The sequence below is a fragment of the Electrona antarctica genome, assembly GCF_951216825.1.
Source record: "Electrona antarctica genome assembly, chromosome: 2".
NCBI lineage: Eukaryota > Metazoa > Chordata > Actinopteri > Myctophiformes > Myctophidae > Electrona > Electrona antarctica.
The window spans coordinates 35342979-35365421 of record NC_136807.1 but is presented as its reverse complement, the minus strand read 5'-3'; the positions used below and the strand labels follow the sequence as shown (position 1 = coordinate 35365421).

Here is a 22443-nt window from a genome sequence, read left to right as displayed (position 1 = left end):
AGTCTGAATCGGTGAATGGAATGCACGTTGTAAAGCACTTTGGATAAAGGAGCTGTGTGTGTGTGTGTGTGTGTGTGTGTGTGTGTGTGTGTGTGTGTGTATGCGCGTGCAAGCGAGGGACTGAGTGAAGAAAGGATTAATAAGGAGGATGGTGAACTTACTTTACTCTTCATCATGATTTTCACCTCTCCAGACTCTACGATGTAGAAGCAGTCAGCTTTGTCCCCCCTGTGGAAAAACAGCAAACGCATGTACACTCAGCACAACAAGCTGAGTATTTGCACTGAAACTAAACCAGAAATACAAAGTCATGAAAACAGCTGCAGAATAGTACCAGCAAACACACAACTAATATTGGACAAGTAGGTTCATTTCCTTTCCGCCCAACCCCACCAGTTTGAACAATGAAATGGGGTGTTGAGAGAGCAGCAGTGGAGCAGCGCAGAAAGGTAGAAGCAATAATGATAAGGACTAGACATTATATTGCCATATTTGGTAGCTGTTTTATGATAAGGCCATGGTATGTTCTGATTAATAGGCCAGTCAATCTAAGCTAAAAAAATATTTTCTGGGGGTGCCCAGTGATTAGAACCTTCTGGACAGAATTTCAGATATCAATAAATACAATATTTGCCCCTAGGACGTGTCCACAGGACGGAATCCAATCGACGGATGCATAGGACGTGTGTACACGTCCTAGCGCATCCTCAATGACATCAGGCGAGAGAATAATATTCTGAATTTTTTCCTTTTTTATTTTCGAGTGAGCCTCTAAGGCCACCGTACCCTTCGCTCTTCATTCATATTAGCTTCCTGTTCACTAGCCTGTTAGCACAGCAGAAAGAATGCCTTGTATCTGCTAAATCCAGAGCGCTCTCTGTGGTTTTGATCTGATGGATATACTAGCGCTTCATTTCTGACTTCTCATCCGCCTCTCGTTCAAAATATGAACGCTTTGGAATACTTAGTGATATAATGGAAACGAGAGCAAGATATTTCTCAGTTTTTTTCCCGGATTGTTTCCGGGGGGGGGGGGGGGGGGGCATGTTTTCCTGGCACCCCAGAGCTCCTATTTTGAAGGAATCCCGGGACTGATTGTGTTAATAGAGCTGGAGAGACATGGAGACTCCGGTAACTGAACAAACAAGTACTATCAGAATATAGAGCTATTTTAACCGGTAACTGAACAAACAAGTACTATCAGAATATAGAGCTATTTTAACCGGTAACTGAACAAACAAGTACTATCAGAATATAGAGCTATTTTAACCAAAGAAAATAATTGACCCTACTTTGAAGTAATTACCTGCATTATGATGCGTTCTCCATCTGCGAATGGCCTCATGTCTATTACATCCACGATCTTCATCCTCTCTTGTAACTGCGCGCACACACACACACACACACACACACACACACACACACACACACACACACACACACACACACACACACACACACACACACACACACACACACACACACACACACACACACACACACACACACACACACACACACACACAGGAGATTATGAAGAGTGAATATAAAATAAATACATAAAAGGCGGAAGAGAGAAGACACAAAGAAAGAAGTCTCGTTGCCTAGAGACCACAAATGTAAATGATCCTCCCTCTCTCCTCCTCCTCTCCATCCTCCCTCTCTCCTCCTCACCTCCAGTGATTTGTAATGTAATGATTTGTAATGTAAATGATCCTCCCTCTCTCCTCCTCACCTCCAGTGATTTGAGTAGTGGTACAGACTCGATGAAGCATTCGTACATCTTCCTCTTCTTGGCATTGTTCTTCAAAATGAGTCTACGGAACGTTGAGCGGTCCTGGAGTAAACAGAAGCATGGACACACGCATCCACACATACGCGCACACACACAAGAGTTAGTGTCGAAGTTAGGGGTTCAGAGTCTTGCTCAAGGACACTTCGACACCAATTGCTCCCGATTTGCAGGTTGTTGCCTTGCATGGTTTCCTACACCATCGGTGTATGAATGGGTGAATGTAATGCACAATATGCACCATAAAGTGTTAAAGTCCTGACGTCACTCGCTCATCCCCTGGTTCACGGAAGTTTTTCTCTATGGAGAATAACATTGGGGTCATCTTAAAATCGTCTCATAAGAATTGTGATATTGTCGGGGAGGTGTCTCTATCGTTTACGCCAGTCAGTCAGTGTTCATTTTAGACTATGACTAAAACTAAAATAGAAATTTGCTGCCAAAAACAACTGACTGCAGTCAGTCATATTCAGTCAGTTTCTAGCAAAAATGTAACTAATTGGGCAGCAGTGACAACACAGAAATGTGTGTAGGGAGGAATTCATTGGTATAACGACTAAATGGTGGACAAAAAAGGGGGTACAAGTTAAGATTATTGTCTTAAAATAAGGAACGTTCAAACAATATTCCAGTGTGTTGTATAGCATTATATTATTCTTATTGTTTGTTTATTGAATCCAACTGAAGCGAACAAAGTTTTTTTTGCAAAAGAAAGACATGGAAAATGACTAAAATGTATTGCATGTACAATTGATGCTGCACTTCACCACTATGACCACAGGGTGGCAACATTATAAAACAAGTGTGGTCAAAAGATTAACTTCATTCATGGAGAGGAAAGAGTCCATTCTTAAAATGGATAACCACCTGTTCAAAAATAAATGGGCTTTCTGCCACTAAAATATTCAATATGAACAAAGAACACTGAATAATACAATTGAAAATACTTGTGTGTGTGCACGTGTGTGTGCACGTTTGCAATTAGAGTAAAAGCAGTCGCAGATATAAACAGAGATAGATAAATAATTAAGTGAATAAGACATAAAATGTTTTTAAGACCCTCACCAGTCCCCATAGCGACCCCTCCTGGGTGGCGACAATGGTCGCAGCACGTGGTGTGTTGTACATGAGCGCCAGCTCACCAAAACTGCCTTTGTTGTCATACTGTCCCACACATACTCCTTTAACCAATATGTCAAACACTCCCCTGCAGAGAGAGAGAGAGAGAGAGAGAGAGAGAGAGAGAGAGAGAGAGAGAGAGAGAAAGGTAGAAGAGTATTAGAGGGAGAGATGGAGTGAGAGGGTGGGTATGGAGAGAGAAAAAAAGGGAAGAGAAATGATAACATTAAGGGGAAAAACAATACAGAAAGAACAGGGACGGGTGCGGGGAAAAAAACAAAAAAACAGCCGAGTTGAACAATTAGGAGACATAAAAGAGAGAGGGAGAGAGAGGGAGAGAGAGAGAGAGAGAGAGAGAGAGAGAGAGAGGGCAGAATAAGACAGCACATTACATTCAGGAACAGACCTCCAGCCAAAAGAAGTGGAGTGTGATTTATTTCCCACCAGCCCCCCTGACAAGATTAAAGGTCATCAGTGGTGGGCGTCGGCCTATCGACTTGTTAAATAACTGGCCAATCACAGTTTATCTCTAGCCTAAGGACAGGACTTGTCAGCAGAGAGAATGACTGTGGGTACGTGCGTGTGTGTGCGCGTGTGTGTGCGGGTGCTTGCACGCGCACGTGTGTGTGTGTGTGTGTGTGTGTGTGTACTTGATTAGCATAATTTCCTCTTTCAACTAGGCCCTCACTAAGCCCCTTGGCAGGGTCCATGATGAGTCTTTGTAACATCCTGGTCGAACTTAAAACTGCATTTTCCTAAAGGTCCGTATCGATAGCCCTCGTTGCCAAAGGCCACAAGTCAATATGTATATCAACCTAAAACTAAAGGATTAAAGGCAGCTTTAACACTTTAATTGCCCGGAACTATTTAATCCATTACATTCATGCACCCAGTCGATTTATAAACACGGACGCCTTTGCCGGACGGACCGGCCGGAAGTTCATGATGTTGTGTAGCAGCTAACAATAGCCACAGCACTGTAGAGTCGATCGACAACAACGGGAGACAAGAATAAATCTATTGAGACTAGCGACTGGAGAGCCGTCTAACAGGATCTTTTTTCAGAAAAAGACGGGCTGATTTACAGTAGATCGCGATTTATGAACGTTTTAAGATTTTCGTTTTCATCAGCTAAACAGAGGAGGGAGTTTTTTGATGACGTCTCACTCTTGCGCGTCACCGAGGAGAGCCCAGCAGGCGCGCCTGGGTTATACAGCCAGGCGATCCGTTCTCGTACGAATAAACTTTGTCTTTAGGACAATACTTCGTCCTGAGCGTCGGGCGTTACTAATAGAAAGGACAAAGAACTTCGTCCTGGGCGATGGAAGTGTTAATAGTCTTAACTCTTTAACTTTAATTTTTTTTCCCCAGGTACGTATATACGGACATCGACGCTAGGTGGCATCATATCCCAGGTACGTATATATACGGACGTCGACGCTAGGTGGCATCATATCCCAGGTACGTATATATACGGACGTCGACGCTAGGTGGCATCATATCCCAGGTCCGTATATTTACGGATGTCGACGCTAGTTGGCATCATATCCCAGGTCCGTATATTTACGGACGTCGACGCTAGGTGGTGTCATATCCCAGGTCCGTATATATACGGACGTCGACGCTAGGTGGCATCATATCCCAGGTACGTATATATACGGACGTCGACGCTAGGTGGCATCATATCCCAGGTCCGTATATATACGGACGTCGACGCTAGGTGGCATCATATCCCAGGTACGTATATATACGTACGTCGACGCTAGGTGGCATCATATCCCAGGTACGTATATATACGGACGTCGACGCTAGGTGGCATCATATCCCATGTACGTATATATACGGACGTCGACGCTAGGTGGCATCATATCCCAGGTACGTATATATACGGACGTCGACGCTAGGTGGCATCATATCCCAGGTACGTATATATACGGACGTCGACGCTAGGTGGCATCATATCCCAGGTACGTATATATACGGACGTCGACGCTAGGTGGCATCATATCCCAGGTACGTATATATACGTACGTCGACGCTAGGTGGCATCATATCCCAGGTCCGTATATATACGGACATCGACGATAGGTGGCGTCAAATCCCAGGTCCGTATATATACATACTAACGTATACTCTGTCTATATAATGGTTGAGGCCTACGGAAGCTTTTAACATTGGTCCGGTTCCTATAGCAACGCCCCACCCTTCCAACTATGGGATTGCAAATATAATCAGTGCAAAGCACCTCCATAAGTCCAGGATCGCTGTCCTTGGTGGATCTTCTGCCATCCACATTTCGGATTTAATTTGTGCCTTTGTACCGCGACGCTGCCGCCATGTAAGGGGCGGGAAAACTCCGTCTCTTAAAGTGAACGCGTATGCTGGCACTGGGAACTGGGGTTTATGCTAACAGCTAGCCGCAATTATAGAGTTAAGATATGGGATACATGATCATAATATAATTAGTCACAATTCAATTGTGCGTCGCCCAAATGAATACTCTGCTCAAGTCATGACAGTGTCTGACAACAACAAGCAGTGTTTTCCACAGTGGAGTAGAGATATCCTGGCATGGCATAGATAGAACCAGGCAGGCATGCCTCTCGTTAAAGGTCAGCGTATGCCTGGTAGTGTGTGTGTGTGTGTGTGTGTGTGTAGCCGACAAGCTGTGTTGTTCTGGCTGTGTGCAGATGAAAAGTGACAAGGACAGGACTGCTTTGGTAGCTGGGTACATGGGGGGGGGGGGGGGGTACAAAATAATATTAGGCAACTGAAATAAATGAGATATTGGATGTTAACCAACGGTCAGCTAGTGAAGGATTTTGACTGGTAAGTTAACCCATTTTGGGCGGGAAGCCGGGAACCCCTTTTGGTGTTTCAAGCATTAGGTTATACTTTAGCTATTGAAAAATAGCAGATCTACAAGCTCGTAGCTTGTAGGTCTGCTATTTTTGAAAAATCGTGAAAATGCGGCGCAAATCTTTGAATATATTCTTTCAGAGCCAACGTTTTTAACTCATATCTTTGCTTCCGAGGGGTTCCGGGAATAACATATTTTCAGATGGGGGTGGGGGGGGGTCGGTGGCCAATTACATATCATTTTTGGGGTCCTTGACATGAAATAATGAGCACAAACTGTCAGGATTTAGAAGACTTTCTTTGTTTTAATTTCGACGTCAGGCCTAAATGGGTAAAGATAACTAAGGCTGGTAAATGTTGGTGTCTGGTCAGGATGAGATAATTCCCCACCCAGTCTATTTAGCGGAGGATTAGGCTATCCTCTGAGGGCACCCGGCCAGGTCACTTCTCTCCCCTGTGCGGTCGTTGATGCAACACCAATATTTTACTTACTCAATAGAGCATGCTTGCACATTCATTTTCTTTCCGTAAACTTATTTTGTCTTTTACAACTTTTTTTTCCTGAAGTTGTAACAAAGATGGATTTGGCGAAATTGCCCATTGGCTTATAATTAGCAAAAGAAAAAAAATATATGTATGAATGACAAGTCAAATTATTAAACTGATGGCTTCAGAGATCGTTTCCTAACCTGCTATACATTTAATCATTCATCGCAATTTCTTGTACGATAATTAATCGTCAAGCAACCACTTCATGATCGTGACTGGCCCCCTAGTCCCCCCCCCCCCCCCCCCATTCCCACACACACACACACAGTGAGGTTGGCAGACAGACAGACAGACCTCTCTATGACGTAGAAGTTGTCTCCATCGTCTCCCTGGTCAATAACATGATCCGGGCACTGAACCCGGTGCTCAAACATGGCATCCAACACCTCTGAGAACTGCTCCTAGAGAGAGAGAGAGAGAGAGAGAGACATCAACACATCATGTATAGGACCTCAGAATGCTGCCCCTGGGTATAGATGAATAATAGGCGTTGTTGTGATGCATTTCAAAGTTTCAACCAGTGAAAGTGTGTGTATATGCATGTATTTGTGCGAGTTTAGAGAGTGTGTGTGTGTGTGTGTGTGTGTGTGTGTGTGTGTGTATAGGTAGCATTCAGCCGCTAGATGTTGCACTATACCTCTGCCCTCCACATCGCAGCTCATACGTATGTAACTCGACGCACACGCCCCTCTCAAGTGGTTGCTAGTTCACCGCACAACCAGCATTTCATGGTCGAGTGGAGTCAGTGTGACCATTTAGACAGAATCTCAGTCCTGTCGAGTGTTTCTTTTTTTGGGCCAGGGGGAGGTAGTTTAGAGAGCAGGATTACTGCATGTTTGTTGTGAGGGTCACCTGGTCCTGTCAAGTGTTGAAGCTGCATAAAGAGCAGTGGGTTCCCAAGCCTTTTAGCCTGTGACCTAAAACAGAATTTAGACATTCTCACTGGACCCAAACTAGTGAAAATAGCCGATCGACAAGCTCGGCTATTTTCACTACTTTTGTTTTGTAATTTATGGAATTTCTTTGATGTTTCATTTATTTCTTCATGAAGTTACTGAAAAAACAAAATAAAAAAAATCATTGAATTTTGTTTTAATTTAGGAAACAAAAATGGTTCCCGTCCCGACCCAGTGTTGGGGAACTACTGCTACATTCTGCCCTTTCCTCACAGTGACTGGCGAGCACTGAAGATCCTGTACCACCACTGGTTCCCAAACCTTTTCATGTCAAGGACCCCCAAATTGACACTCATTAGCCCGATCGGACACCCATGTGAAGGGATATGCCAGGGACCCCCAATAAGAGAAACCTTTTACGGCTCCGATTGTGATTCTCAACCCGTTTATTTTCAAGGACCCCCCCCAGTTTGACATGCATTAGCCAATAAATGGCATTATAATCTCTGGGACCCACAATTTATATTGTAAAATCAATGTTAATTTAACTCAGAGTGTACAAATGGAACCAAATGGACATGTTGGTTCCATTTGTACACTCTCAGAGTTACAGACCCATAAGGGTCCATTTGATTCCAAACTATCATTTAGCTGGGGACCCCTTGGAACGCCCTCAAGGACCCCTGGGGGGTCCCCGGACCCCACTTTGGGAACCACTGCTGTGCCACATGGTGCTATTGGTTCACAGGGCGTGGGAACCAGACGTCAACACGTCGAGATAAAACATTCCTTTTGGACCCAGCAACATTTTTTTAAATGATTAATTGACAATTATAATAGTTGTTTTGGAGACTTTGATTCCAAACCTGTCGAAAAAGCTCTGTGGCCTTTTGTATTTTATTGTCATATTTCTCTACATTTTGATGAATGTTACCTTTAAACAGCAGGATGTGTGTTACTTGATCTAGTGTTTAACTGGAGTGTGTGTGTGTGTGTGTGTGTGTGTGCGTGCGTGCGTGCGCTACCTGGTCTAGTGTGTTGAACAGTAGGATGTCTTTGCAGGCCTCCTGCAGTCGACAGCGCTGTTCATCTGTTTTGGGGTGAACCACTCTGGGCTCAGTGTCGTCATCCTCCTCGTCTGGATTGAATGCCTCCGCACACACTACGCACACACACACACACGAGACTGGATGTTACACACACTATTCACAACACACAAAATAGATTGGCTGTCAGTGTCACACACACACAGGCTGTTACACACAATCGACTGACTGTTAAAACACTATTCACAACAGACAAAATAGATTGGCTGTCAGTCTCTCTCTCACACACACACACACACACACACACACACACACACACACACACACACACACACACACACACACACACACACACACACACACACACACACACACACACACACACACACACACACACACACACACACACACACACACACACACACACACACACACACACACACACACACACACACACACACACACACACACACACACACACACACACACACACACGATCAGAGCTCCAACTGCCATGATAGCGTTCATTGCCAGATCTGTGCACGTCAGCGCAGCAGTACACCTGCTCAGAGTGATCTGTTCACTGTCTCCGTTGTGACTGAGCACTCTGTGCTGCCGAGCCGTGTTAAGTGCTAACACAACACAGTGACTGAACGACTCAAAATGAGGAATGCTGTAGTTTGTTTATTCACGCAACTTCATGTATCCCTCAGGAAGTACTAAACGTGAATAGAAACCTGGTGCGCGAGAATACTGTTAAACTAATATAATAAACCTTGAAACAGAAAGCCTGCTGTATTAAGTATGAGATCATAAGGCATGAACTCTAGTTTGTATGGTTGTTTGACAAAACACAATAAGGTCATACCTTTCACACACACACACACACACACACACACACACACACACACACACACACACACACACACACACACACACACACACACACACACACACACACACACACACACACACACACACACACACACACACACACACACACACACACACACACACACACACAGCAGAGTATAACTATAACTGACACAGCAACAGAAAAAAAAGAGAAGCAGAGTTTGGGGAATGTTATGCAACACAACAGTGAGGGGAGGACATTACTGCCTAAAGACAGCAGAGGCGATGTGTTATCTTCAGCTGTAGCGGAACAGTAGAGTGGCGCGCACGTGTGTGTGTGTGTTCTGTTGTCATAGAGATGAAGACTGTGCTGATAATGACTTGTACTTTTGGACGGTTGTGACTCGGTTGGCTGGAATCAGGGTTGTTGTGGTCTGACATGTGGTGGTCATAAATGGTTATCGTTGGGTGTATATGACAGGAGGAGGAGGGTGGGTGACCCAACTAGTTCACTAGAAGGAGGGTGGGTGACCCAACTAGTTCAGCAGGAGGGTGGGTGACCCAACTAGTTCAGGAGGAGGGTGGGTGACCCAACTAGTTCAGGAGGATGGTGGGTGACCCAACAGTCTAATTGGTCTCCTATGCATACAATATTAGGGGGGCTACACTTCCTGGTTGCTCTGGGATCTTATTCTACTGTGGTATTTTGCGCATTTGACTGGCACTGGCCTCACGATCCCCGGATTCCCCGCCTATGGTTCGGGAGGGTGAGTGTTTAAAGTAGCCGATGAACCAATTACAAATGGTACCACAAAGACTGGAAGAATGCACCCAACATTCAAAGACATACAAATATACACTTCTATGCGACAAAAAAAGGGGGGGGGGGGTGTGTAGTTGCAACTGGTGTGCATTACAGTACATGCATAAATGAACAACTACAATGTCACCTGGCATGTCCTGGTTTTACACAGACAAGATGCCAATTGCAATTTTCAAAAGTTGGCTTTTTCAGTCTCAAGCCTTGGCTCGTGCGGGTGAATTGCATGCCTGCGATTGGCTAGTTAGTAGGCAGTACATCCAATGAGCCAGATGGACACCCATTTGGCTAGTGTTGGTCCATAGCCTTATGTAGTTGTCGTCGACTTGTCGGTGACCCATTTGAAAAATGCAGACGAGGTTCTTGGCCTGCTGGCAGGCAGTGTGCACTGAGCAGCCACACAGACAGAAGGACACAGGTGTCTAAATGCATTCATCTCCTGCCTGAGATTAACTCTGCTAACCCCATAGAGGAGCATAGTCTCGATGGGTCGGCTATAATCTCCACATAATATAACCCATTAACCCAAATCCTAGAAAGCACTCACGCTTTGATCCAACACTAGGCCCTGAAGGTCAGCTCAAACTTTTGAAAAACCACAAGACAAACTTTGTTTCAGTTTGTGGCTGCCAGAGTAATTATTTAATTTCTTTATTTTGATTCTTTGTCTTTAATATATAATTATGTATGTATTTTGGGCCTGGGCCATGGCTCAGTGGTCCAGGCACCTTGGCTGGTAATCCAGTCTGGCAGTGTGCCGCGGGTTCGACTCCCGATCCCGACGGCCTTTACTGCATGTCTTCCCCCCCCCATCTCTCTCCCCATTTCCTGTCAGCCTACTGTCTGTCCCTCCATAAAAAATAAAAAAAAATCTGTAATGGAATCTATTGCCTGGACCCTTTATATGGTGTGCTTTCATTGAGAATAAAGCGGGGGCTCGCAAGTGACGTTTGAAGCATCCAAGGTTTGTATTAGCAACACAGCAGCAAAAAAATAAATACAACGTTCCGACTGTGAGGTTTTTTTTATCAAGTTTATAAATTGTTTTCTTAGTGGTTTGATTGAGACAACACCAACACTTGTTGCTCATTGACGGAGCGTTTAAACGTGTCGCGACTCGCAAGCCAGCGAAAGGTTTGTTTGTTCATGAATTGTGTCATCAAAGCCAGTGGTTTTCACCCAGTGGTCCGGGGACCACCAGAGGTCCTTGAGGGGGTTCCAGGTGGTCCCCAGCTAAATGATGGAAAGTTGGTAACCAAATGGACCCTTATAGATCTTTAACTATTGAGTAAAATCAAACTAAATGGACCCTTATGGTTTAATTTTACACTCTCAAGAGTTAAATTATTGTTAAATATATGCATTACTTAATTTACAAGAACTCTACACAATTAGAGAATGCAAAATAATTGTTATTTTGATCAACATTTGGCTGTTATCTTTCCTACATATTCTTTAGTTTTGGGTCTGAGAGGCTAATCCTCTAATGCTGAATAAATAATTCAGCATTTTAAATTGTGGTTGAAAACCACTGATCTAAGTCAATATTATATAGCTTGAATATTGGGTTAATTGTATTGTATTTATTGCAGTCTGTGTTGCTGTGAGTCTGTTCGTGGGCACTTGGATCAATTCCCTTTTAAAGTCTATATGCGGCCAGCAAGGTGTGTTTGTTTGCATGTGGTTTTTGTTTAGCATTTGTTTATTTGTACAATGGTTTGACATTATACGAGCATGTGTTTGTTCATGCTTTATTTATGTACGAGTAGTATTTGAGCCGTAAGAGTGCTTGAAATAAACTATCAGTAAGCAGAACCACTGTGCTGTTTATGACTACTGGAACTGCAGGGAGTGACACGGTTCATCTACAAGGCCAGGAATAGGGAATATCAACTGCTATAATAATAATTAGGACGTGTATGCACCTATTTAACCTTATGAATGAAGTAATGTCGTGATTTAGTTGTTGTGATTTAGCAAATTACATTTGAAAAAAACTAATAAAAGTAGAAGATAAACCTAACCAGTGGACATAAAAAGGAACGGATAATTACAGAAAACACACTTTTTCAGGGCCTGCAGGTTATTACAAACCTACGTAGACACGAGTGATGGGTTTGTGCGTGCGTGCACGTGTTGTTGGCAGAGATTAGCATCACCATGCCCCACCCAGACTGTGTGACGGACCATGACATGTAATTACTGGTATGTAAACACCGGGCCAGTAATACAGGCTTGTGTGTGTGTGTGTGTGCGCGTGCGCGTGTACGTTTGTGTGTGTGGGAAAACAGCAGCCAAGGTCACACATGAATGCACACAATCAGAAGAACTGAGATTCACACAGGAGAGCAAATCAAACACCACATCTTACAGAAACACAAGAGGCAAGAATGTGTGAGTACACACACACACACACACACACACACACACACACACACACACACACACACACACACACACACACACACACACACACACACACACACACACACACACACACACACACACACACACACACACACACACACACACACACACACACACACACACACACACACACACACACACACACACACACACACACACAGTACCTAAACAAATACACACACTCGCTTACCTGAAACTCTCCTGTTGAATCTGCTGGGGGGTGGAGCTGTAAAGAAGAGAGAGCGACAGAGAGAGAAGAGTGACATTAACATCACTGGCCTCTCATACATAATGACATGACAGTCCACAGTCCTTTGCAATCCTCCTCCTCATCACCCCTACATGTGGTCACGCTGATGACACTCAACTAATTGGTTTATCTTTTATCCCTCCCTCCCTCCCTCCCGCCACATGGGCTGAAGAACGCATCACTGCATGCTGTGGCTAGTGGGGACTGCCCATAACTCCCGACATCCCGTTAGTCCCAACATACTTGTTCAATCATCTCTCGGCACCACCTCTGTCAGCACCACTGCCTTAAACATGTAATGTTGTTAGTAGGAATAAACACAGAAGCACCCGGGAGGAAGTAGACTATGAAAGGGGAGGAGCCAAACCCAGTTCCTGTCTCTATGTAAAAAGAATCACACCCGTGTGAAGTGAGGGGCGCTAATATATTAAAGTCTAACTCATGTTGATTAGATGATGAAATGGTGATGTAAAACAAACATTAAATTAACACTTTTAGACCATATCCGTGGTCATCATATGGGCATACCTAACAATGGATGCCAAAAAATTCTAATTTGTGTTTTTATATCAAAAGTCCATAAAAAAATATTTTGTATTACTTCCTGAAAACGAAAACGTGCTGTGTGATGACGTGTCAAGGCCCACATCGATAAAAGCCAATACAAATTAAGCTCCAGCAGTCACCCGTTTAATTCCCAATATCTCCGCATCCGTCCAGCACAGGCTGCACAGCTGCTACTGATTACAGAAATCTTCTGTTTTTATTCCCATTCAAGATAACATCCAGACAGTGTATTACTCGGTTTCAACTTAACTATCATGCTAAAATATGTATCTGAAAACATTATAGGGTAGAAATAAGCCACATAAGAGTAAACTGGTAAAGCTGGCCGACTATCTGACTTGTAAACAAACACTGCGACGCTCTGATTGGTTCAGAAACTTCATAGCGGTGTTTCAACTTGAAACTATCTGAAACTTCCAAATAAAATGTCCACCATTTCCGTTTCACTACGCCTTTAAATTGTCTTTATTGTTAATGGCATTTTATGTTTGTGTTAGGTACAAGAAGACATACATTTTCCCTTCGTTGTCAATGGCGTTTTTAAAACAAACATTGAACTAAAAACAAACATTAAGCCTTGAGGCGGTGCCCCAAAAGGGGGCATTCGTTTTTAGTTTTTTTTTACCGAATGGGTTCCCAGATGGCTCAGTTCACATACTGTATGTTATTTAGATATGTTATTTATATAGCATGATTTAGATTAGACAAATGCTAGGAATGTTATATATATATAGCATGATATTTAGAGTAGACAAATGCTAGGAATGTTATATATATATATATATATATATATAGCATGATATTTAGAGTAGACAAATGCTAGGTTTTGACATTTACCTGGTATCCTAGTTTCCTTGAAGCAATACAATGTTTTTCTTTGCACTCTATTGTAACCTTTTACCCTGCGTTTGTTGACTAGGGTTCATGACATTTACTCTGATCTTGCACTTCCAAGATAAATTGTAAATTGTAATCGTCCTCTAGTCTAGAGACACACATCTGAAAGGAGAATAGGGGGTAGAGAGGGCAACAATGCAAAGGGGAAAAGAGAAGCCGGAGAAAGAGAGGGCAGGATAATTAGTCCTTGCGCAAGGCAGCCATCAGGAGGACACAGAAATCACACAACACAAACAAATCAAACCAGACGACACAACAATACATTTACGCACCCTTACACGGGAAACAGTAGGCTACCAGTCATGGTTAAGAAAAATAAATAAATATTTGTTTGGAAGTCCTATATTCATGGCGACAAATGATCTCTGCGCCCCAGCTTGCAACTTGGGTATAATGTGTACCGTCGCCCTCCCTGTGATGATGATGGCAGGGGAGTTCCATCACTAGACTGCAGTGGAGTTCCATCACTAGTTAGTAACAACTATCATCATACATTGATGTCATACTATGGAGTTTTACCCCCGCTATCTTGCTGGATAGTGGACACATTGATAATGTAAGAGAAGGTGACAAACATCGGAACGCCGATGTTCTGTCCTAGTTTCTGACTTCATCATGCATCTCGTTTAGAATATTAACCCATTCTGGGCGGGGACCCCTTTTGGTGTTTTAAGCATTATGTTATACTTTAGCTGTTGAAAAATAGCAGATCTACAAGATCGCGTGATCGGAAATCGAGGCCAATCACGTCATTTTCAAATGATCGGAATCGGATCAGGAGCAAAAATAAATAAATCACACACGTGTGAAGTGAGTGGTGCAACACAGGAACGCGGCCAGGTTGCCGGCCCGGTTACGGCGAGCCGCCCCGCGTCTGAAACGGTTGAGAAATGGTGAAAACCAGCCAAGCTGTTTTCGTGCTCGGACAGAACCAGGCCGCCAGCCAGGGACAGACCCAGAGACCCAGGGACACACAGCTCTGTAATGGAGTCGTTGCACCACTCAAAAAACAGATCGGGATATCCATATCCCTAGTATCAATATTATATCCATATCATATTAGATTGGATATTGTACTATTGTGATTCTGTGTTCTATAAAAAAAATATAAATATCGGATCGGGAAAACCCTGTATCGACAGATAAAATCAAATTATCGGAATCGGATCGGAAGCAAAAGACAAATGTGATCGGGACAACCCTAGCACCCACTGCAAGGACAACCCTAGCACCCACTGCAAGGACAACCCTAGCACCCACTGCAAGGACAACCCTAGCACCCACTGTAAGTTTGCAAAGGAGTTGAATTCCGGGTCACAGTGAGGATCTACAAGCGAAAGCAGCTCCATAACCCAACTCCACAACTCCACATACCACAACAATTGCCTACCGCACCCATCCCTATAGCTCAACAACCCCCCCAGTGTTATGCCATATACATGGCTGTCTGTGCATTCTGACCTTGGTTGTATGGATGTATGCGAGAGTGAGCGTGTAACTGTGTGACAAACCCCGGGGCTAACCTCGATCTCTGATTTCTAACACAGAGCTGTTATCGGCCAATATGAACTGACCACTCACTAACTCATACACACATCACACACCCGTGTTGCCCTGCTGTGTGTGTGCGCGCGTGTGCGCGTGTGTGTGTTGCCACCTTATGTCAGAGTCTATTAGATGTGGGTTGTGAAGACAGAAGACTGAGGAATCTGTCACACATCATACCCCTGGCGGTGTGTGCGCGCGAGCGTGCACGCACGCACACACACTCTGGCTGTCTGCGTGAGTGTGTGCTAACTGCTAAGTCAAATGCTTTTTTTAAACTTTCCTTTTTAGGTTTCCTGACCTCAATTGCACCCAAAAAATCAGAACTTAACATTCAGTGGATTTTCTGTGGTCTGGGGTTTTCTGAATAATTAGCCTCAAAAAGTATTTTTGTTTTGTTTTTATAAAATAAGATTATTTATCAGTTATTTATTTGTCAGAGGCGATGATTGACAGGCAAAATCCAAACAGTGACATCTGCTGCCAAATTGTTATTTTTGTCATTGTAGCTCAAAAGGCTTCAGAATCAGACCACACAGAAAACCCCAGACCACATAAAATCCACTGAATGTTCAAAGTTCAGGTTGTTTGGGTGTAATTGAGGTCAGAAAACCTAAAAGAAAAAGAAAAAATCAATGAAAATGAATTTAATAGCTTTAATATATTTTCTGCAGAGGTCATTCTCTCCGTCGTTATATATGTTGTCGATGGTCAGTCAGACACACAGCTGGAGGCATGTCACAGGAGTACCATCAGGCCAGTGGCGTGCCAACAGCGAGGCCATGGGCTGCATGGAGCGGGCACTCTTTCGCCCGGTGGCAAGCTGCACGCCTCACAAGGACTCGCTGTGATTTAAAAGGTCAATGCATTAATTTGTTGTAAAACCTTGCACATTATGCAAGATGGTCGAGTGAACCAAAGGAAAATGGTTTTGGAGACTGGCTCTCACCCCGACTAGCCTTCATGTTTACAACGGTATTCTATTCTCTTCCCTCTCCTTTTTCTGAGCTCAGATGTTCAACCCTCTCTCTCTCTGGACACACTCTCTCCACACTATGGATTTGCCCAGCCACAGTTTGTCAACAAGTCTATTAAACTGTGCTCCCCCTACTAAATACAAGAAAATTCTTATTTTTTTTTTAGCAAACATGCATTTATTCTGCAAAAATACATGGTTTTCAAACCACAATTTCACAGCTTTCGCCGCCATGGGTCGCGGCAGCTCTCCAACGTTCTTTAGTACTCAAGGTAACTTCATTTCACCAAATTTTTATTGAGCACTCAAGCTGTATTACGACAGGTTACAAAGCTACTGCTAATACTACTGTACAGAAAAGAATGATTGGAATATTATTCTCACGGCCAGCTGTTTGATCTTAAATTTAAACAAGATTGTTGTAGCGGTTGTTGTGCAGTGCCCTTTCATTTAGAACAGCCGAATCCAGTGAACAGAATAGCATTTCTCTTTTCTTTTTCTCCATCATAACCTCAAAGGAATAATTTTCCTTGGGGGGCATAACTTTCCCACCAGTACAGGCAGGGCAACACATGTTAAAGGCCAACCGCCTTTCATATGTGTCGCCCTGTACTGGTGGGAAACATTTATTTACTTAAAGGCCAACCGCCTTTAATATGTGTCGCCCTGTACTGGTGGGAAACATGTATTTACTTAAGTACTGTACTTAAAGGAGCATTCAGTGATTTGGGTGATTTGGGAAAAAAAACCCGGTAACAAGTTGTGCACATGCACACGCTCTACAGTGGGGGGGGGCACAACAGGCCAACAGCACGTGCACCAAGGCCCGCCCACACTCAATCATGATTGGAGAAAGGCTAACCCTAGGGGTTAACTGGGGACAGGGAGGAACTGGTCAGCCCACTATAGTAGGGAGGATTAAAAAAAAAAAAAAAAAAGATATTTGGGTTAGGGTTAAAATGAATTTTATTTTTAGGCAAAATCGTACAGCCCTACTTTATATTTAGATATTTTTTTCCGCATACATTTTCTGCTTTATTCTCGACAGCCACAGTGAGAGAGAGAGACGAGAAAAGGCAGGAGATGCACATGCACGCAGCAACGAGCCTCAGCTGCGGGAAGCGTACAGATGATTGTCTAGTTCAGTGGTGAAAATGGCTGAGTGTCACTGCTAGAGCCGTACAAAATACAAATCTTCTCTTATGGGGGTGTCCGTGGCATGTGGTTTCAAATGGGGGGTCCGCAGGATAATTAGTGTCAATTTGGGGGTCCTTTGTAGCGAAAAGCACACCGTCTTCACTTATAGAACAGTAGTTTTATTCAGATGACAACGTTTCGGTCTAAACGACCTTCATCAGGTATCTGGTTTACAACAAGCAACCGGTAATGGTTATATACAGGAACTCAGAGGAGAGGACCAATAAGAGGCACACGCCAGGAACAACCCATGAAGCCCTACAGGTAGGCAAAGGTATAGTATCTTATAAGTCCATAGTAAAAAAAATGACAGCAATAACAGAATATAGAAAATACAATGAAAAAAATGTTAATTATGAATAAGTATGTAGATATAAAGGGACTGGGGTACAGAAAAAAGACACTTCAGTTTAAAGTGCTATACAGACACTACACGTTGTCTATAGGCCTAGACCAAATAGGTATTTTATGTAATTTGGGGGTCCTTGACATGAAAACGTTTGGGAACCACTGGTCTAGTTGTTTTGTTCATAGTCTCAGACACACGCAGACATTACAATAGTTGACTGCATGGCTGCTGCGGCCGGGCAGGGTAACAATCACCTATGTTCATTCAATTGTCTCTTTCTGTGCCCGTCCTCACTCCGACTCTCACTCCTCATAATACCTAGCTAGCAGCAGCACCGCATTCAGAGCTGCTCCAAAACACTTGTTTTTCATCCAGGGCCGACTCGACGCACGCGCGCGCGCGCACGCACGCACGCACGCGCACGCACACGCACACGCACACACACACACACACACACCACAAAAGGACATCATGAGTAGGTCATGCATGAATACACTGTTTCATTGTGTTTGTGCGATGAGCGTTCTGCCGCTCTCCACGACTGTAATACTTCACTACCGTACTGTACTTTCAGAGGTTTCTTTTTTTTTTAAATAAGTGATTTAAATTTCTGCTTTAAATAATTAACGTAATGGTGGACTGTCACATCAAATACTGTGTGTGTGTGTGTGTGTGTGTGTGTGTGTGTGTGTGTGTGTGTGTGCTCTCACTGTATTGTTACAGAGTGTGCTGTTAACATAATCAAAACGTGTGTTTGATTGTGTATGCATGCGTAATTTAACCCATTCTGGGCGGGAACCCATTTTGGTGTTTTAACTAAGCATTTAAAATTATGTTATACTTTAGCTATTGAAAAATAGCAGATCTACAAGCTCATAGCGCACCACCGAGTGGCACGCTATGAGCTTGTACTGTAGGTCTGCTATTTTTTTTAAATCGTGAAATATATATTCTTTCAGAATATTATTATTAAAAAATGTTTTGACGTCGGGCCTAAATGGGCTAAGTGTGTGTGTGTGTGTGTTTGTGCGTGCGCCTAAAGTGCTCTCCCCGTGGTCACGTGGAGGGGATATGAAGTGAGCACCCCAAGTTGCCACGGCAACCCAACACAAGGAAGACCTCCATCGCCATAACAACGCCACCCCCCTACAGACTTCCCTCTCCATATACCTCGTTCTAACAAGTGGCAACCCCCCCCCCCCCCCTCGCTCTCTTTCCATCTTTCCCTTTACACCCACTCACTGCAGCCCGGAGAGAGAGAGAGAGAGAGAGAGAGAGAGAGAGAGAGAGAGAGAGAGAGGAGAGAGGAGAGAGGAGAGAGAGAGAGAGGAGAGAGGAGAGAGGAGAGAGGAGAGAGGAGAGAGGGAGAGAGAGAGAGAGAGAGAGAGAGAGAGAGAGAGAGAGAGAGAGAGAGAGAGAGAGAGAGAGAGAGAGAGACAGACAAAACGAGAGAGAGAGAGACAAAACAAATGAGGGAGAGTGGGACAGAAATAAAGATATAAACAAAGGGAGGATAAAAGACAGAAATATACACAATGAAATGGAGATTGATGAAGTTGATGGATGGAGAATGGAGATGCATCAGGATATGGAAAGAGAGTTGATTAGGGATATAGATAGTATTAGTGACCATCTCTAATGGCACAGATAAAGAGAGAGAAGCAGGGCGATAAAGAGACTGACAGTCAGACAAGGGAATTGGGAGTGGCAGCTGACTGGCGATGTGTGAGAGAGAGAGAGATAGAGAGAGACCGACGAGATAGAAAGAGGTTTCCGTTCATGTTCTGTTCACTCCTTGAAACCATCATCAACATGGACCAATTCTAGTGCTGGGTAATAAACAGACATGTGTACTCAGTCAGTCAACATGAGAATGGCAAAAAAGGAATCTTCACTTACAGCCAAACCTACTGTATACGTGATGAAGATCTGAGGAACCCAAACGTTGTATCGATAATAAGCCTTTGGCTGTAAGCGAAGACAATGTGCAGGATTCCTTTTTTGTCCTTGTCATCATGCTGACTATTCAAAAAAATCGTTAAGAGGCAAAAGTTTGAAATAATGTGGATATTGTGTGTGAACATGATCAGAGGAGCTCCCTCTGGTGTTTTGCACATGGGGGTCTCTCACTCTGGAGAAGTAGATTGACAGGTGCTACAAGTACAAAGTGCACTGTTCCTCTGACTGAGACCCATTCCAAGTTGCAGTGAGTGCCGTGTCTTCCACCTGGAGCCATACCACTAGCCTGGCTAATAAGCCAGACTAATATCACACAACACTGTCGCGGTATATTAGTCTGGGCTGGCTCCACTTGGATTTCATTTCCCGGGGGGCGGGTTCAAACATTTTCTCTTTGACGCAATTGGTCAGAGATACTGTCAGTCAAAGGTCTCAAGCATTGAACGTCACTGTACCAAAGCCCGCCCATATTGCATACCGTGTCCCGATTGGCCCGACCTGTTCTCGGTTGTAGGAAAGAGGCGTGCTACTGAGCCTCGCCAGACCGTAATCCACTGGTAGGCAATTTTTTTTTGCCAACGGCTGATTCGGTCTGGTTTATTAACCAGGCTACCATACCACACCTGAGGTTAGGAGAGTCCTGTGGTGTCTTCCACCTGGAGCCATACCACACCTGAGGTTAGGAGAGTCCTGTGGTGTCTTCCACCTGGAGCCATACCACACCTGAGGTTAGGAGAGTCCTGTGGTGCCTGGCGGTGTACTTAGCAGTCTGTAGTTTTGTTTCTAGTGACATCGGGGAGTTAGTGAACCATGGCGGCGGCTAGAGTTCTCAGTGCACTCCTGTACACACACAGTCACACACACAGTCACACACACACAGTCACACACACAGTCACACACACACAGTCACACACACAGTCACACACACAGTCACACACACACAGTCACACACACAGTCACACACACAGTCTCACACACAGTCTCACACACACAGTCACACACACAGTCACACACACACAGTCACACACACAGTCACACACACAGTCACACACACAGTCACACACACAGTCACACACACACAGTCACACACACAGTCACAGACACACAGTCACACACACAGTCACACACACAGTCACACACACACAGTCACACACACAGTCACACACACACTCCTGTACACACACAGTCACACACACAGTCACACACACAGTCACAGACACACAGTCACACACACAGTCACACACAGTCACACACACAGTCACACACACACACAGTCACACACACAGTCACACACACAGTCACACACACAGTCACACACACACTCCTGTACACACACAGTCACACACACAGTCACAGACACACAGTCACACACACAGTCACACACACAGTCACACACACAGTCACACACACAGTCACACACACTCCTGTACACACAGTCACACACACAGTCTCACACACAGTCACACACACAGTCACACACACACAGTCACACACAGTCACACACACAGTCACACACACAGTCACACACACAGTCACACACACACAGTCACACACACACTCCTGTACACACACAGTCACACACACAGTCACACACACAGTCACACACACACAGTCACACACACAGTCACACACACACTCCTGTACACACACAGTCACACACACAGTCACACACAGTCACACACACAGTCACACACACACAGTCACACACACACAGTCACACACACAGTCACACACAGTCACACACACACTCCTGTACACACACAGTCACACACACAGTCTCACACACAGTCACACACACACAGTCACACACACAGTCTCACACACACAGTCTCACACACACAGTCACTCACAGTCACACACACACTCACACACACACACAGTCACACACACACTCACACACACAGTCTCACACACACAGTCACACACACAGTCACACACACAGTCTCACACACAGTCTCACACACACAGTCTCACACACACAGTCACTCACAGTCACACACACAGTCACACACACAGTCACACACACACAGTCACACACACACACACACACACACTCCGTTTATTCTCCGTCCCTATGCAACTTGTTGCTGCTGTACAATTAGCTAATAGAAGCTAAGATTTCCCATCAGTAGATCACATACATCAGGGCTTTCCATAATCTGTAATCTCCTCCATCGTCATTTCATCCCTCCCGCCTCTCTCGCACAACCCCTCTGTCTTTATGTTGCCCTTTTCATCCACTCTAGTCTTTCCTGTACAGTATGTACTAGTCATCTCTCTCTGTCTACTTCTCACACCTCTCGTTCACTCTTTTCCCTATTTCGCTCTATGAAGTTTTTA

At 44.2% G+C, this 22443-nt stretch overlaps 1 protein-coding gene across 1 annotated transcript in view; it reads right to left on the bottom strand.

The window, feature by feature from the left end:
* The window catches only part of prkar2aa (protein kinase, cAMP-dependent, regulatory, type II, alpha A), a gene marked incomplete at its 3' end in the record, with an annotated part of 66914 nt that overhangs the window by 1517 nt on the left and 42954 nt on the right, over positions 1-22443 (bottom strand). Inside the window, exons 3-9 of the mRNA XM_079515186.1 lie at positions 12554-12589; positions 8241-8377; positions 6614-6720; positions 2858-2999; positions 1736-1837; positions 1308-1381; positions 162-228 (exon numbers count right to left, since the gene is read on the bottom strand). Of these exons, the coding sequence (XP_079371312.1) occupies positions 162-228; positions 1308-1381; positions 1736-1837; positions 2858-2999; positions 6614-6720; positions 8241-8377; positions 12554-12589 (665 nt within the window). The remainder of the gene's footprint in view (positions 1-161; positions 229-1307; positions 1382-1735; positions 1838-2857; positions 3000-6613; positions 6721-8240; positions 8378-12553; positions 12590-22443) is intronic.